This window comes from Carassius carassius, chromosome 7, assembly GCF_963082965.1.
Source record: "Carassius carassius chromosome 7, fCarCar2.1, whole genome shotgun sequence".
Taxonomy (NCBI): domain Eukaryota; kingdom Metazoa; phylum Chordata; class Actinopteri; order Cypriniformes; family Cyprinidae; genus Carassius; species Carassius carassius.
The window spans coordinates 6,801,410-6,815,196 of record NC_081761.1 but is presented as its reverse complement, the minus strand read 5'-3'; the positions used below and the strand labels follow the sequence as shown (position 1 = coordinate 6,815,196).

Sequence of the window (13,787 nt, the reverse complement as noted above, 5' to 3'; positions counted from 1 at the left end):
CATTTTTTTACTACATCAGACCCCTTATTTAACTTTTAAAGTGCTGCTCAACAGTGAGAAACTGCTAGAGAAGGCTATATTTTGGTGTATATTTAAAATAAGGAGACATATTATGTGAGACTTTGAGAATTATTGAAACACATCTTATTCTTCATCATATGATGTCAGATGTACTTATTTTTTTACATTTCAATAATAAACTGCTTAAATGTTAATATCATCCAAATGGGGTACAGATACATGCTTACTACTTTAAACTGAATTGACCATATTTTACATGTACTGTTTAATTTTTTGGTTTGTGCAGTAGGTTTCTTGAGGGAATTTAGGAGGTTTATTAATAGCTTTTTACACTTGTATTTATGTACTATGTATTTACATTTTTACTAACTCCGCAGAGGAGGCTGTCAAGACATTGTCAATATGGATGATATGGAGGATGACACCACAATCTTCTCAACGCTAAAATCTTTCAAGAGTTTCATATCGTGTCCAGATCGCTCTTTACTGGAGACTGAGCCAGCCTTTGGAAGAAGTGGCCTTCAGAATCTCTATACTAAAAGAGTGGAGGCAAGTCACAGATTTCTTTCATATTTTAGCCCTATTTTTTATGGGAGTATCTACAGTCATGGCCAAAAGTTTTGAGAATTACATAAATATTAGTTTTCAAAAAGTTTGCTGCTAAACTGCTTTTAGATCTTTGTTTCAGTTGTTTCTGTGATGTACTGAAATATAATTACAAGCACTTTCAAAAGTTTTTATCGACAATTACATGACATTTATGCAAAGAGTCAGTATTTGCAGTGTTAGCCCTTCTTTTTCAGGACCTCTGCAATTCGACTGGGCATGCTCTCAATCAACTTCTGGGCCAAATCCTGACTGATAGCAACCCATTCTTTCATAATCATTGAGGATTGACCACAAGTTCTCAATGGGATTAAGATCTGGGGAGTTTCCAGGCCATGGACCCAAAATTTCAACATTCTGGTCCCCGAGCCACTTAGTTATCACTTTTGCCTTATGGCACGGTGCTCCATCGTGCTGGAAAATGCATTGTTCTTCACCAAACTGTTGTTGGATTGTTGGAAGAAGTTGCTGTTGGAGGGTGTTTTGGTACCATTCTTTATTCATGGCTGTGTTTTTGGGCAGAATTGTGAGTGAGCCCACTCCCTTGGATGAGAAGCAACCCCACACATGAATGGTCTCAGGATGCTTTACTGTTGGCATGACACAGGACTGATGGTAGCGCTCACCTTTTCTTCTCCGGACAAGCCTTTTTCCAGATGCCCCAAACAATCGGAAAGGGGCTTCATCGGAGAATATGACTTTGCCCCAGTCCTCAGCAGTCCATTCACTATACTTTCTGCAGAAGATCAATCTGTCCCTTATGTTCTTTTTTGGAGAGAAGTGGCTTCTTTGCTGCCCTTCTTGACGCCAGGCCATCTTCCAAAAGTCCTCGCCTCACTGTGCGTGCAGATGCACTCACACCTGCCTGCTGCCATTCCTGAGCAAGCTCTGCACTGGTGGCACTCCGATCCCGCAGCTGAATCCTCTTTAGGAGACGATCCTGGCGCTTGCTGGACTTACTTGGACGCCCTGAAGCCTTCTTTACAAGAATTGAACCTCTTTCCTTGAAGTTCTTGATGATCCTATAAATTGTTGATTTAGGTGCAATCTTAGTAGCCACAATATCCTTGCCTGTGAAGCCATTTTTATGCAACGCAATGATGGCTGCACGCGTTTCTTTGCAGGTCACCATGGTTAACAATGGAAGAACAATGATTTCAAGCATCACCCTTTTAACATGTCAAGTCTGCCATTCTAACCCAATCAGCCTGACATAATGATCTCCAGTCTTGTGCTTGTCAACATTCTCACCTGAGTTAACAAGGCGATTACTGAAATGATCTCAGCAGGTCCTTTAATGACAGCAATGAAATGCAGTGGAAAGGTTTTTTTGGGATTAAGTTAATTTTCATGGCAAAGAAGGACTATGCAATTCATCTGATCACTCTTCATAACATTCTGGAGTATATGCAAATTGCTATTATAAAAACTTAAGCAGCAACTTTTCCAATTTCCAATATTTATGTAATTCTCAACTTTTGGCCACGACTGTAGATATGTTCAGAACAGTTTTGGAGAAATGTAGAATTTTCTACACTTGCTCACCAATGCAGTCAATGGGTGCCGTCAGAATGAGAGTCCCAACTACTAACGAAAATGTCACCATTATCCACAAGTAATCCTCACAACTCCAGTTCATCAATTAACATTTTGTGATTTTAAAAATTGTCATTAAAAAATTTTAAAACTGTAAACCACTGCTTCTTACTAAAATACTAGTCTTCTATCCATATATGTTCTGTCTATAATATTGAATTTCTCCAGTGCAAAAGTCATCTTGTCTGAATCTGGAGAGAAATATGCACCGATCAAGCATGGTTTGCAAGCAAAAAACAGTTCTAACTTTTCCACTAGATTAAGCTTTATTATGGATTGAGTTATATTTTGTCCAGAAGCGATGGTTTAATGTTAAAATACTTTTAATGATGGATTTGTTTCTTACAAACATGCTTTTTTTTTCGCTTCCCAAGACATTAATTGATAGACTGGAGTCTTGTGGATTACTTGTGGAGTATTGTGGTGTTTTTAATCAGCTGTTTGGACTCTAATTCTGACGGCACCCATTCACTGCAGAGAATCCACTGGATTTTAAATTTCTCCAAATCTGTTCTAATAAAATAACTAACTCATTTACATCTTGAATGTCCTGAGGATGTGAATTTTTTTGGGGGTGAACTATTCCTTTTATGTAGTACGTGTAGAGCAAATAATAGAATTTTGTTGTTGTGTGGTAGTTGGAGGAGGCTGCAGAGCGTGTCCGTTCTCACACTAGCCTGCTGCAGCTCACTCAAGAGAAACAACAGATGGAACTCAGTCACAAACGGGCCCGTATAGAGCTGGAGAAAGAGGCAAACAGCAGCTCCAGAGACTTACAGGTGAGTGATAAGTGGCATAGTGCTATAAATCATGGGTTCTGTTGGATTTTCTTTTACTCTCCCCTTACTCCCATTTTCTAAACATATTCGGCAATATAAAAAAAATTGCAACCTAAAACAGGGTGTTAGAAACACCTTAGACAAAATCCATTAGGATGTGATTTGGTGTATTCAAGGCAAGATTGTCTAGTCTTTGCTTTTGTCTTTGCTGTGAAAAACCCAATTTTGACCTGTGTTTGTGTGTGTATGTGTCTGATTACATTTGCAGAGGGAAATTGACCGTAACAGGGAGCTACTTTTGCAGATCAGACATCTGGAAGAAAGAGAAGAGAAAGCAAATCAAGATCTTAATGAACAAATGGAAAACAACAAAGCTTTAAAGCGTAACTTTGAGGAACTCCACAAGAAAGCCAATGAAAAAGACAGCAAACTCGCTGAGGCAGACCAGGTGTGTTTATGTATCTTTTGTATTAGTGTTTGTAGAAAGATGAAAAGATGCTCCCATGAAATGGTTTGATGAACTATTAAAATGATAAAAAAAAAATTTCAACATGAGATTAGAGTAAAATATCAATGGTTGTAGTTGTTTTTAATAGCCAGTAGCTGCTTGGTTGAGCCTGGCAAAGCCATGGTTTGCTACTAAGTGCAATCCTTGTGAGCATTTTATTGGACAACAAAACTGGCAATCATATTTAATTGTATTTTATAGGTAATATTACAATTTAAAATGACTTCTATTTGTTAAATATAGAATTTTCAGCAGCCATTACTCCAGACACACGTGATATGCTAATATGGTTATTTGTTCAATATACACATCATACTTAATACATATATATATATATATATATTTATATTATATTATATTTTTTCTTTTTTTTGGGGGGGGGGTTGTTTGGGATTTTTTTAAATAAAAAGTTAAAACGTACAGCATTTATTTGAAAAACAGAAATATTATGTAACGTTATAAGTGTCTTTACTGCCACTTATGATTAAACTAATACGTCTTTGCTGAATTAATTTTTTCCAAAACAAATCTTCTTTGTAAGATTTTGTAAAACAACTTTTAAAGTGTTGTACATTAACAAAAAATAAAATAAAATATGATTTAGTTTAAATCCTTTTTTAACAATCTTTTTTTGTTAATACAGTTAGGATTGCAATCGTTTAATTCAAGTAAATTCTTTTCATGTTGCAGATGATCAGTGAGTTGAAAGATGAGACACGAAGGCTCAATCAACAGATCCAGATTCAGGAGTCCAAATTCTCCACCCAGAACCTGGAGATCCAGTCCCTGCAGGAACAACTGGATGTGCAGCGCAAGTATGAATTCACACATACACAAATGTACACTATTTTCCTCATACCCTCTAATAAATGCACATGCATGGTGTTGTTTTTCATCTGTTGCTAATAGAAAGTTCCAGGATGTCAGTCAGAGGTACCAAAATCTGCAGTCATCTCATTCCACCAGCACAGAGAGTGAACGAAAGATGAAGGTATTTGTGTTTAATTCTTATTCTTCTATTTCTATGATGTTTGGAGCACTGAGGGATGTCAGAAACATTGGTATTAAGTACCAGGTCAGTGAAAAAAAGAATGCGCAAATTTTACATCAAGAAATTATTTTATTTGTGCCCTGCTCCCTCTTATGTCTGCAGGAGTTGGAGAGGCGTTTGGCTTTTCAGGAGCAAGACTCTGTGATTGTGAAGAACATGAAATCAGAAGTGGCCAGACTGCCTGAACTGGAGCGGGAAATTAAACGTCTGCGGGAGGAAAATGCTTTCTTAAGGTGTCAACATTGTCATCAACATACTTTTTTGGATGTATACATAAATCTTTATTTAGAATTATAACTACTGTCAATTATCTCTCAATTTCCGTCTCAGAGAGACAAAAGAGAACAACAGTCTGCTGAAAGAAGAGACTGAGGGTTTGAGGAGGAAGTTGGAGAGAATGGAGAGAGTGATGGAGGAGAAACTGAAAGTAGAGTTGGAGAAAGAGGTAAACAGTTACACATTTGCAGAGACTAATTTGAGATTGAACATTTAGTATAATTATCCTCTGAAAATATTGTGTGAATCCTTGAACGAACAATAATTTGTGTTTTTATATGGTGTGGTTTTTAATGTGCAATATTTGCAAAATATGTCTGGTCTTATGCAAAATTGACACTTTGATTCTAAATTATATTATGCTTGATATTTTACCCCCAAAAGGGGTGTTTTGTAACTTGCATTTTGTGGTACGGTTTTAATCCAACATTTTGGATCTTCTAGAAACTGGAGCATGAGCTGCAGGCTTGGGAAAACATTGGCCAGTCTACGGGACTTAATATTAGGTGGGTATTTTCTTATGAATTATTATTAATTAAAAAACACATAGCTAAAGTAATTATTTGGCTGGAAATATTGGCTTAAAAGCCTGACTGATAACTGACAATCAATAAATGAATTTTGACGGTATTGTTAATATATACTACAAAAAACTATAGTTTTGGTTCATATGGTGAATAAAAATGCCACTAGAGGGCACTCTGATCTCAAGAAACATGTTTCTCTCCTCTGTATCTGCATCTGCACCTGCGTAGGTCTATTAACTTGTGTTAGGTCAGTCAGTGTTATTGCTTGTAAATTCTACATGGTCTCTGGTTCTGCAGTGTTTTCAAGGTCAGCTTGTTATAGATGCTGAAGCGCTTGCGGATGTGGAGCAGTTTTCGCGTGTTTGCATATGCATCCGTTCTATTGATCGTGTGAGATGTAAATGTGCTTTGTCACTCATGTGGAAACATATAAACACTGTCTGTTTAATGGCTTATGTGGATTTGGTGGAACACACACAGTGCTCTTGAAGTACCCCTCAAAATGACAAACACGGAGTCTCTTATTAGTCAATCACTGTCCTAAATGTCAGACACCAGAGCGAGCGACAGATCTTATCTCTTACAGATATTTAATGATATTATGAGTATCTAAACATCTGCTGATAGAAAACTGACAATAATAGGAATAAATGACATTTTAAAATGTTAAAAGAAAAAATGGTTCTTTTAATTGGTAGTAATATTTCTCAATTACTGTTTTCTTTTACTGTATTTTTAATACAGACTTTTGAACTGTAGTGTAAATATGGTTATAGATAAATAATATAATATATAGTGTAAATGTAATATATTTAAAGCGTTGTGTTAAGGTGAATTATTTATTTATTTCAAACTAGGGATGCACCGATACCACTTTTAATATTGGATAACTTTGATAGAAGGGTATGTAATGTCACAGATAAGGAGAGAGGACCCAAAAGCAGAAGCCAATTTGACAATGTTTAATGGTTGAGACAACATTCAGGAAAAGAACACAGGTGGCCGTAAGGCGTGATAATCCAACAGAAAGTCTCTCTGTATTAAATCCAGCAGAAGATGATCTCAGCCAAAGGGAACAGAAAGTCTCTCAGTAGTAATGCAACAGAAATACACGGTCACCCCCGGAGGTAGAGAGAGAGGCTGGGTTCGTTGAGAGCACGGGAACGCCAAACCGTGGACCACTCACGTAGCTGGAGGATGGACAGAGCAGAGGCGAGGTAAACAATGCAGTTAGTCAGGTACATGCACCAAACAGGATACGACACGACAAGACTAGACAGGGGTTGGAAAAGCTGGCAACAGGTCCGCAACATCCGGTAATAATTTGACAAAGAACAAAGGAAAGGAAAGCCTAGAAATAGAGAGTCTAATCAGAGAAGGTGGGAAACAAGTGTAGGGAGAGTGAAGAGATGAAATGATGAGAAACAGCTGGGGATGAATGGGATAATGAATGAGGATGTGTGTGCGTGGAAGGAAGTAATAAAGAGTGTGACCAGAAGAGGGAGGAACCGAGTAAGAGAAGAATACCAGGATCATGACAGTACCCTCCCCTCAAGGAGCGCCTCCTGGTGCAACGGAGGAGGACTGACGGGAGCGGTAGAAGTCATCAATCAGCGAGCGGTCCAGGACGTCCCGGGATGGAATCCAACTTCTCTCCTCGGGACCGTATCCCTCCCAGTCGACCAGGAACTGATGACCGCGACCCCGAGGACGAACATCGAGAAGCTTACGAACCCTATAGGTGGGAGCGCCCTCAACACGGATCGGAGGGGTGACTGAACGAGGAGGGACGCGGACAAGGGGCTTAATACACGATACGTGAAAGACGGTGAATGCGTCAAGAGATTGGTAGATAACTTGAGTTTGACAGAGACAGGACTAAGAATCTTAAGGACACGGAACGGCCCAATGAATTTGGGAGCTAGCTTACGCGATGTGGATTGAAGAGGGAGATTAAGGGTGGAAAGCCAAACCCTCTGTCCAACTGAATAACGGGGGCTTTTGACACAACGTCTATTAGCGGCCCACCGAGTACGGGTACGAGTCTTGCAAAGGGCGGATCTGACCCCTCTCCAAGTACGTTTAGCACGTTGAATAAAGGCCTTGACGGATGGCATCTTAGAATCAGCGTCTTGTGAGGAAAGGAGCGGAGGTTAATAACCAAGACAACACTTAAAAGGGATAAACCTGTAGCGGAGGACGGGGCGGAATTGTGAGCGTACTCTGCCCAGGGAAGCTGTTCTGACCAGGAAGAAGGATTACGGAAAGCAAGACTACGGAGGATACGTCCGAATATCTGGTTGGCTCGCTCGGCCTGGCCATTGGTCTGTGGGTGAAAACCGGAGGAGAGACTAGCCGGCGCTCCAATAAGACGACAAAACTGCTTCCAGAATAAAGGAAGAGAATTGGGGACCCCTATCAGATACGACGTCGGTGGGAAGACCATGGATCTTAAAAATCTGTTCGACGACAATTTGGGCTGTCTCCCTAGCGGACGGGAGCTTAGGTAAAGGAATAAAGCGGGCGGCTTTAGAAAAACGGTCCACGACTGTAAGTATCATGGTGTTTCCCTCAGAGGGAGGAAGACCCGTGATCAAATCCAAGGCGATGTGTGACCACGGGCGAGACGGTACCGGAAGAGGACTCAGCAACCCCACTGGGGGCGAATTACCTGACTTAGTCTGGGCGCAGACAGAACACGAAGCGATAAAACGCCGTATGTCGCGCTCACGAGAGGGCCACCAGAATCTTTGGCGGATAGCGGCGATGGTGCCCCTAACACCGGGATGGGCAAACAATTTGGAGGAGTGACCCCATTGAAGAACAACGAGATGAGCGGAAGGAGTAACGAACAAAAGGCCCCTTGGACAAAGACGGGGAGTAACGGCGTGGACCAGGGAACGCTTGACCAACCGTTCTATTCCCCAGACAGCTGCGCCCACCACCATACATTGAGGAAGGATCTCCTCCTTTGCGGGAACAACTTCTGGAGAAGTGAACTGTTGCGAAAGCGCATCTGGCTTGAGGTTCTTAGAACCAGGACGGTAGGAGATGGAAAAGTCAAAACGCGTAAAGAAAAGAGCCTGACGAGCGTTGAGTCTTTTAGTGGAACGAATGTATTCTAAATTTCTATGATCAGTCCAGACAATGAACGGAACGGGTGCCCTCAAGCCAGTGACGCCACTCTCTGAGGGCTAGACGGATCGCCAATAATTCGCGATTACCGACATCATAATTGCGTTCGGCGGGAGTAAGGCGATATGAAAAATAAGTGCAGGGGTGAAGCTCCTCATCAGAAGATGAGCGTTGGGAGAGGATGGCTCCCACGCCCACCTCCGATGCATCTACCTCTACAATGAATTGTCTGGAAATGTCAGGAGTTCTTAAGATAGGCGCAGAAGTAAAAAGGGATTTGAGACGATCGAAAGCTGCTTGGGCCTCCCTAGTCCAAAAAAAGCAGACCTTGGCAGAGGTGAGAGCTGAAAGAGGGGCGGCGATCAGGCTAAAGTTACGGATAAACCGACGGTAAAAATCTGCAAAGCCCAAAAAACGTTGAAGCGTGACGCACGAATCAGGAACTGGCCAATCGTGACCGAGCCAACCTTGGCGAGATCCATGCTAATACCCTCTGCTGGAATCGTTAATTAACGCCTGGAACACGGCAGGAGCGTTGGCCAAACCAAAAGGAAGAACGCGATATTCGAAGTGCCCCAAGTGTGTGTTGAACACCGTCTTCCACTCGTCCCCCTCCTTTATGCGGACAAGATGGTAAGCATTACGGAGATCTAGTTTCGAAAAGATCTTGGCCCCCCGCAGTATTTCGAAGGCGGATGACATGAGCGGCAAGGGATAACGGTTCTTGACCGTGATGTCATTCAATCCTCGATAATCTATACAGGAGCGTAATGAACCATCCTCCTTCATAACAAAAAAAACCCGCACCGGCAGGGGAGGAGGAAGAAATGATGGTACCTGCGTTAAGCGAATCAGATAGATACTTCTCTAGAAATTGTCTCTCGATGATTGCCAGAGATGGTGAGACTCAATGGAGCTGTGGCAAAACGCACTCTAGAGAGGATACTACCGTCGAGGGCATGAATAGGGGTGGAGTCCTTGCGTTCTATGAGGGGAATCCCCTGTTCACGAGCCCAGGTCTCATCCACAAAGTTTCCCATGGCTCCTGAATCAATCAAAGTCGTGCAAAAGATGGAAATACCCTGCCAGCTTAGGAGGGCGGAGAAAGTAGTGCGTGTGCGTGGCAAAGGGTCTAGGGTTGAAGCGCTCACCAGTAACCCTCTCTCTACTAGGGAGCTTTGGCTTTTAATGGGCAGGTGGAGACTAGATGAGATGCAGACCCGCAGTACATGCAGAGACAAGCCATGATGCGGCGTTGACGCTCGGCCTTGGAGATTCGTAGTCCTCCCAACTGCATGGGCTCGGACTCTGCGATGGGAGACGGCGTAGCAGGGAGTGCAGAAATGGAGAAAAGAGATCCTTCCATGTTGCGGCTGAGGCGGTGAACTTCAAAGCGCCTCTCCACTCGAATGGCCATGTCAATAAGAGGATCCAGACCAGTGGGAACCTCGCGGGCAAGGATCTCAACCTTAACATCGGCATTAAGCCCTTCGAGAAAACGAGCTACCAGAGCTGACTCGTTCCAATCACAGGAAGCAGATAGAGTACAAAATTCAACCGAAAAGTCTGCTGCTGACCTCCTTCCTTGGCGAAGCGTAGACAGAAGCCGCGAAGCCTCCGCTCCGAACGCAGAGTGATCAAAGACCGCAGCATCTCCTCTTTGAAGAAGGTATAACGAGTGAGACAGTCATCCTCTGAATTCCATACAGCTGTTCCCCACTCTTGCACACGGCCAGACAGAAGGGAGATGACTAAGGCGATGAGGGAGCGGTCACTGGCATACGTGGAAGACTGTAATGAAAAGACAACCTCGCACTGGGTCAGAAATGATCGACACTCTTTGGGCTCACTGGAATAACACGGCGGGTTGTTGACTCTAGGCTCTGGAACATCCTGACCTCTAGAAGAGGAAGACTCAAGACGAAGGTGATAAAGCTGTTGCGAAATCTCAGTCATGCGAGCAGCAAGAGAATCCATGGCACTGCGAGTGGCGGCCAGCTCCTCCTCATGACGGCCCAGCATAGCTCCCTGGTGTTCGAGCGCGGATTGAAGAGGACTCACCTTTGCTGGGTCCATTAATGGTCAGATTATTCTGTCACAGATAAGGAGAGAGGACCCAAAAGCAGAAGGCAATTTGACAATGTTTAATGGTTGAGACAACGTTCAGGAAAAGAACACAGGTGGCCGTAAGGCGTGATAATCCAACAGAAAGTCTCTCGGTATTAAATCCAACAGAAGATGATCTCAGCCAAAGGGAACAGAAAGTCTTTCAGCAATAATGCAACAGAAATACACGGTCACCCCCGGAGGTAGAGAGAGAGGCTGGGTTCGTTGAGAGCAAGGGAACGCCAAACCGTGGACCACTCACGTAGCTGGAGGATGGACAGAGCAGAGGCGAGGTAAACAATGCAGTTAGTCAGGTACACGCACCAAACAGGATACGACATGACAAGACTAGACAGGGGTTGGAAAAGCTGGCAACAGGTCCGTAACATCCGGTAATAATCTGACAAAGAACAAAGGAAAGGAAAGCCTAGAAATAGAGAGTCTAATCAGAGAAGGTGGGAAACAGGTGTAGGGAGAGTGAAGAGATGAGATGATGAGAAACAGCTGGGGATGAATGGGATAATGAATGAGGATGTGTGTGTGTGGAAGGATGTAATAAAGAGTGTGACCAGAAGAGGGAGGAAGAGAGTAAGAGAAGAATACCAGGATCATGACATGTAATGGATTACAATCAACCAATAATTATTCAGACAGCTGTATGACAGTATTTACATAACTACCAATACTTAGTCAGGCAACCCTTAGCTGTAATGACAGCCTGTAGTCTCCTGAGCATGCAAACCTGAACTTGGATTCGAATTTTACTATCCTTATTTACATAAATGAACTATAGTGTTCTGCACCCACTAGTAAAAAAAAATTGTCAGAAATTATATCTGGTCTCTGAATAATTTTTGGTTTGACTTTATATCCTTCGGTTATTTTCACACTTAATTATGCCTATTAAAATGTATTTTACAAGTTTTTGTTACTTTCTTTGTTAATTTTTTTGCTCAATGGTGAATCTTTAAAAATGTAATAGCATTAGAATCACTCCATTGCAGCGACTTAGTGCTGTAATCACGCGCTTTGCTGTAATAATGCACGGAACCTTTTCATTATAAATCTCCTTTGAGAGATTTTTATATTAGTGCTGTCAACGTTAACGCATGTGATTAATTTTTGTCTGGTTTAACGTGTCAAAATATTTAACGCAATTAACGCAGCATCCGTATTTTCTGCCATCCGTTGGCTAGCTTTACATTATATGATCACGCTCTTATTCATTTAAATGCTTTTAAACATTTCAAGCGCGGCAAGACAAAAGAGAATGCGCTGTCTGTGAATGCCCTTATGTGACACATACACACGTACACACACACACACACACACACAATGCATAGACAGGGCGCCAGAATCCAGTTTTCTTAAGCTCTTAACAATAAACATCCCAAAGTGCCAGTTTTGTCGATTATCCTCATAAGAGCAATCTTAAATGATTTATATAAAGTCTAAAATGAACAAATAGAGTTGTGAGAGAATGAGGCGAGATCCATAGACAGTATATAAACGGTGAGATCCGTGTGTCTGTCTGCTCTTAAAGGGACAGCAGCCAATAAAGCTTCCTGTCAGTAAAGTTAAAGAACAAAGGGAACAGAGAAAATGACTCGCTGCTCTTGACTAAATAACTTTTGTAGCTTTAATAAGGATTAACTATTTAATTTATAGTTTATGCAGTGCAGACTGCATATAACTTTGATAACTTTATTAAATTTCTGTATATTTCCTAACTGTTAAGACAGGAAGGGCAGGAGTAAACATGACATTTATTATGGGTTTATGTTAGCATTGTTTTAAGTTTACTTAAATTAAAAACTGTTATATTTTTGAAGCCTAATAATAAATGTAAAAAAAAAAATCAGTTGCTGTATTAATATCAGTAATACTGGCCTTCATTCATAAAAAGATGCCATTTAAACAAGTATTTAAATTTAACTGTGAAATTATTACATTAAAAAATATATTAAAAACGTACAAAAACATTTCTTTTTTTTATTGCGATTAATCACAGAAAAAATGTGTGATTAATCTAGTTAAAGTTTTTAATCGATTGACAGCACTATTATATATATATATATAAATTTTTTTATTTTATTTATTTTTTTATTTTATTGTGCTTCGATTTATATTCCAAATCCACTCATATAATACAGAAATACTTATGCAAGCAAAACATGTGCAACGCGTGCATGTATTTGTACTGGTGCAGAATGAGAAGGACAAGTAGTAACAGCCTAGCGCTTTTCACACAGGCTCATAGATTCACTTTCGCCAGAAAGTCGTGTAAGCCTGAGGTTGAAAATAAACTGTTTATGGTGAATGCCCCTATAAATGGTCGTATTTTACGATTTAGTTTTAATCCAAATGATGCGTGTGCTAAATAAGTGAAAATCAAAGATCACACAACAGAAGTGCGCTCTCTCTCTCTCTCCGTACCATTAAGTAACTTGTGCATTGTTTTACTTGTTTTTGACATATCCGACCGAACTACAAACTTTACAGTGATGAAAGGTATATTCACTCGACAAGATCACGCATGTCCGCCAAAGTGCGCTCAGTTCACTCTTCGTGATTTGTCAGCTATACAGGTGTTAATACTGAATGTTTAACATATTCATTGCTTACATGTACTTCGTAGACATCCTTATATCTAATATCTCCTTTCTGCTGTCTGTTATTCTGTTGCCGTTGTTTCTTCGTCTGAATATGGAACTTATCACATGCTGTGTAGTTTGGTTTCGGGGCTTGGTATTGGGGCATTTTAATTAGGGATGCATGATCATTTATTTTTTTTATCTTTAAACAACAAACAAGAAAGAAGGAAAGTGTGCATAAACAAGATGTTTATTTGGTATTTAATAGGCCAAATTGGCTTTTGGCTATTGAAAACAATAACCGTAACCATCTGAAATTAACGGCAGTATCTGCACAGTAAGCAGACTACATTTAATACAAACATAGATGGTACAGACATCAGCATTTAGCTTTTGTTTTTGATTTGGGTTGAAACTACATAGGACTGGCCTTAAATTAAAAGATTAACTGTAATCATGTGAAATTAAAGGCTATAACTGCATAGTTCTACAGTCCAAACAACACAATCAACACACATTCAATAAGATGTTTCTTATTCACCGTTCAGTATTTTAGTTTTTAAATTTGGTTTTAAATAAAAAAAAAAA

General features: G+C 40.8%; 1 protein-coding gene across 1 annotated transcript in view; it reads left to right on the top strand.

Moving 5' to 3' along the window:
* The first annotated feature begins 411 nt into the window (after nucleotides 1–411).
* The window catches only part of LOC132143439 (mitotic spindle assembly checkpoint protein MAD1-like), a 71,249-nt gene continuing 57,873 nt past the window's right edge, over nucleotides 412–13,787 (top strand). Inside the window, exons 1-8 of the mRNA XM_059553643.1 lie at nucleotides 412–570; nucleotides 2,862–3,002; nucleotides 3,271–3,450; nucleotides 4,201–4,325; nucleotides 4,420–4,501; nucleotides 4,664–4,794; nucleotides 4,892–5,006; nucleotides 5,282–5,343. Of these exons, the coding sequence (XP_059409626.1) occupies nucleotides 424–570; nucleotides 2,862–3,002; nucleotides 3,271–3,450; nucleotides 4,201–4,325; nucleotides 4,420–4,501; nucleotides 4,664–4,794; nucleotides 4,892–5,006; nucleotides 5,282–5,343 (983 nt within the window). The 5' untranslated portion in view covers nucleotides 412–423. The remainder of the gene's footprint in view (nucleotides 571–2,861; nucleotides 3,003–3,270; nucleotides 3,451–4,200; nucleotides 4,326–4,419; nucleotides 4,502–4,663; nucleotides 4,795–4,891; nucleotides 5,007–5,281; nucleotides 5,344–13,787) is intronic.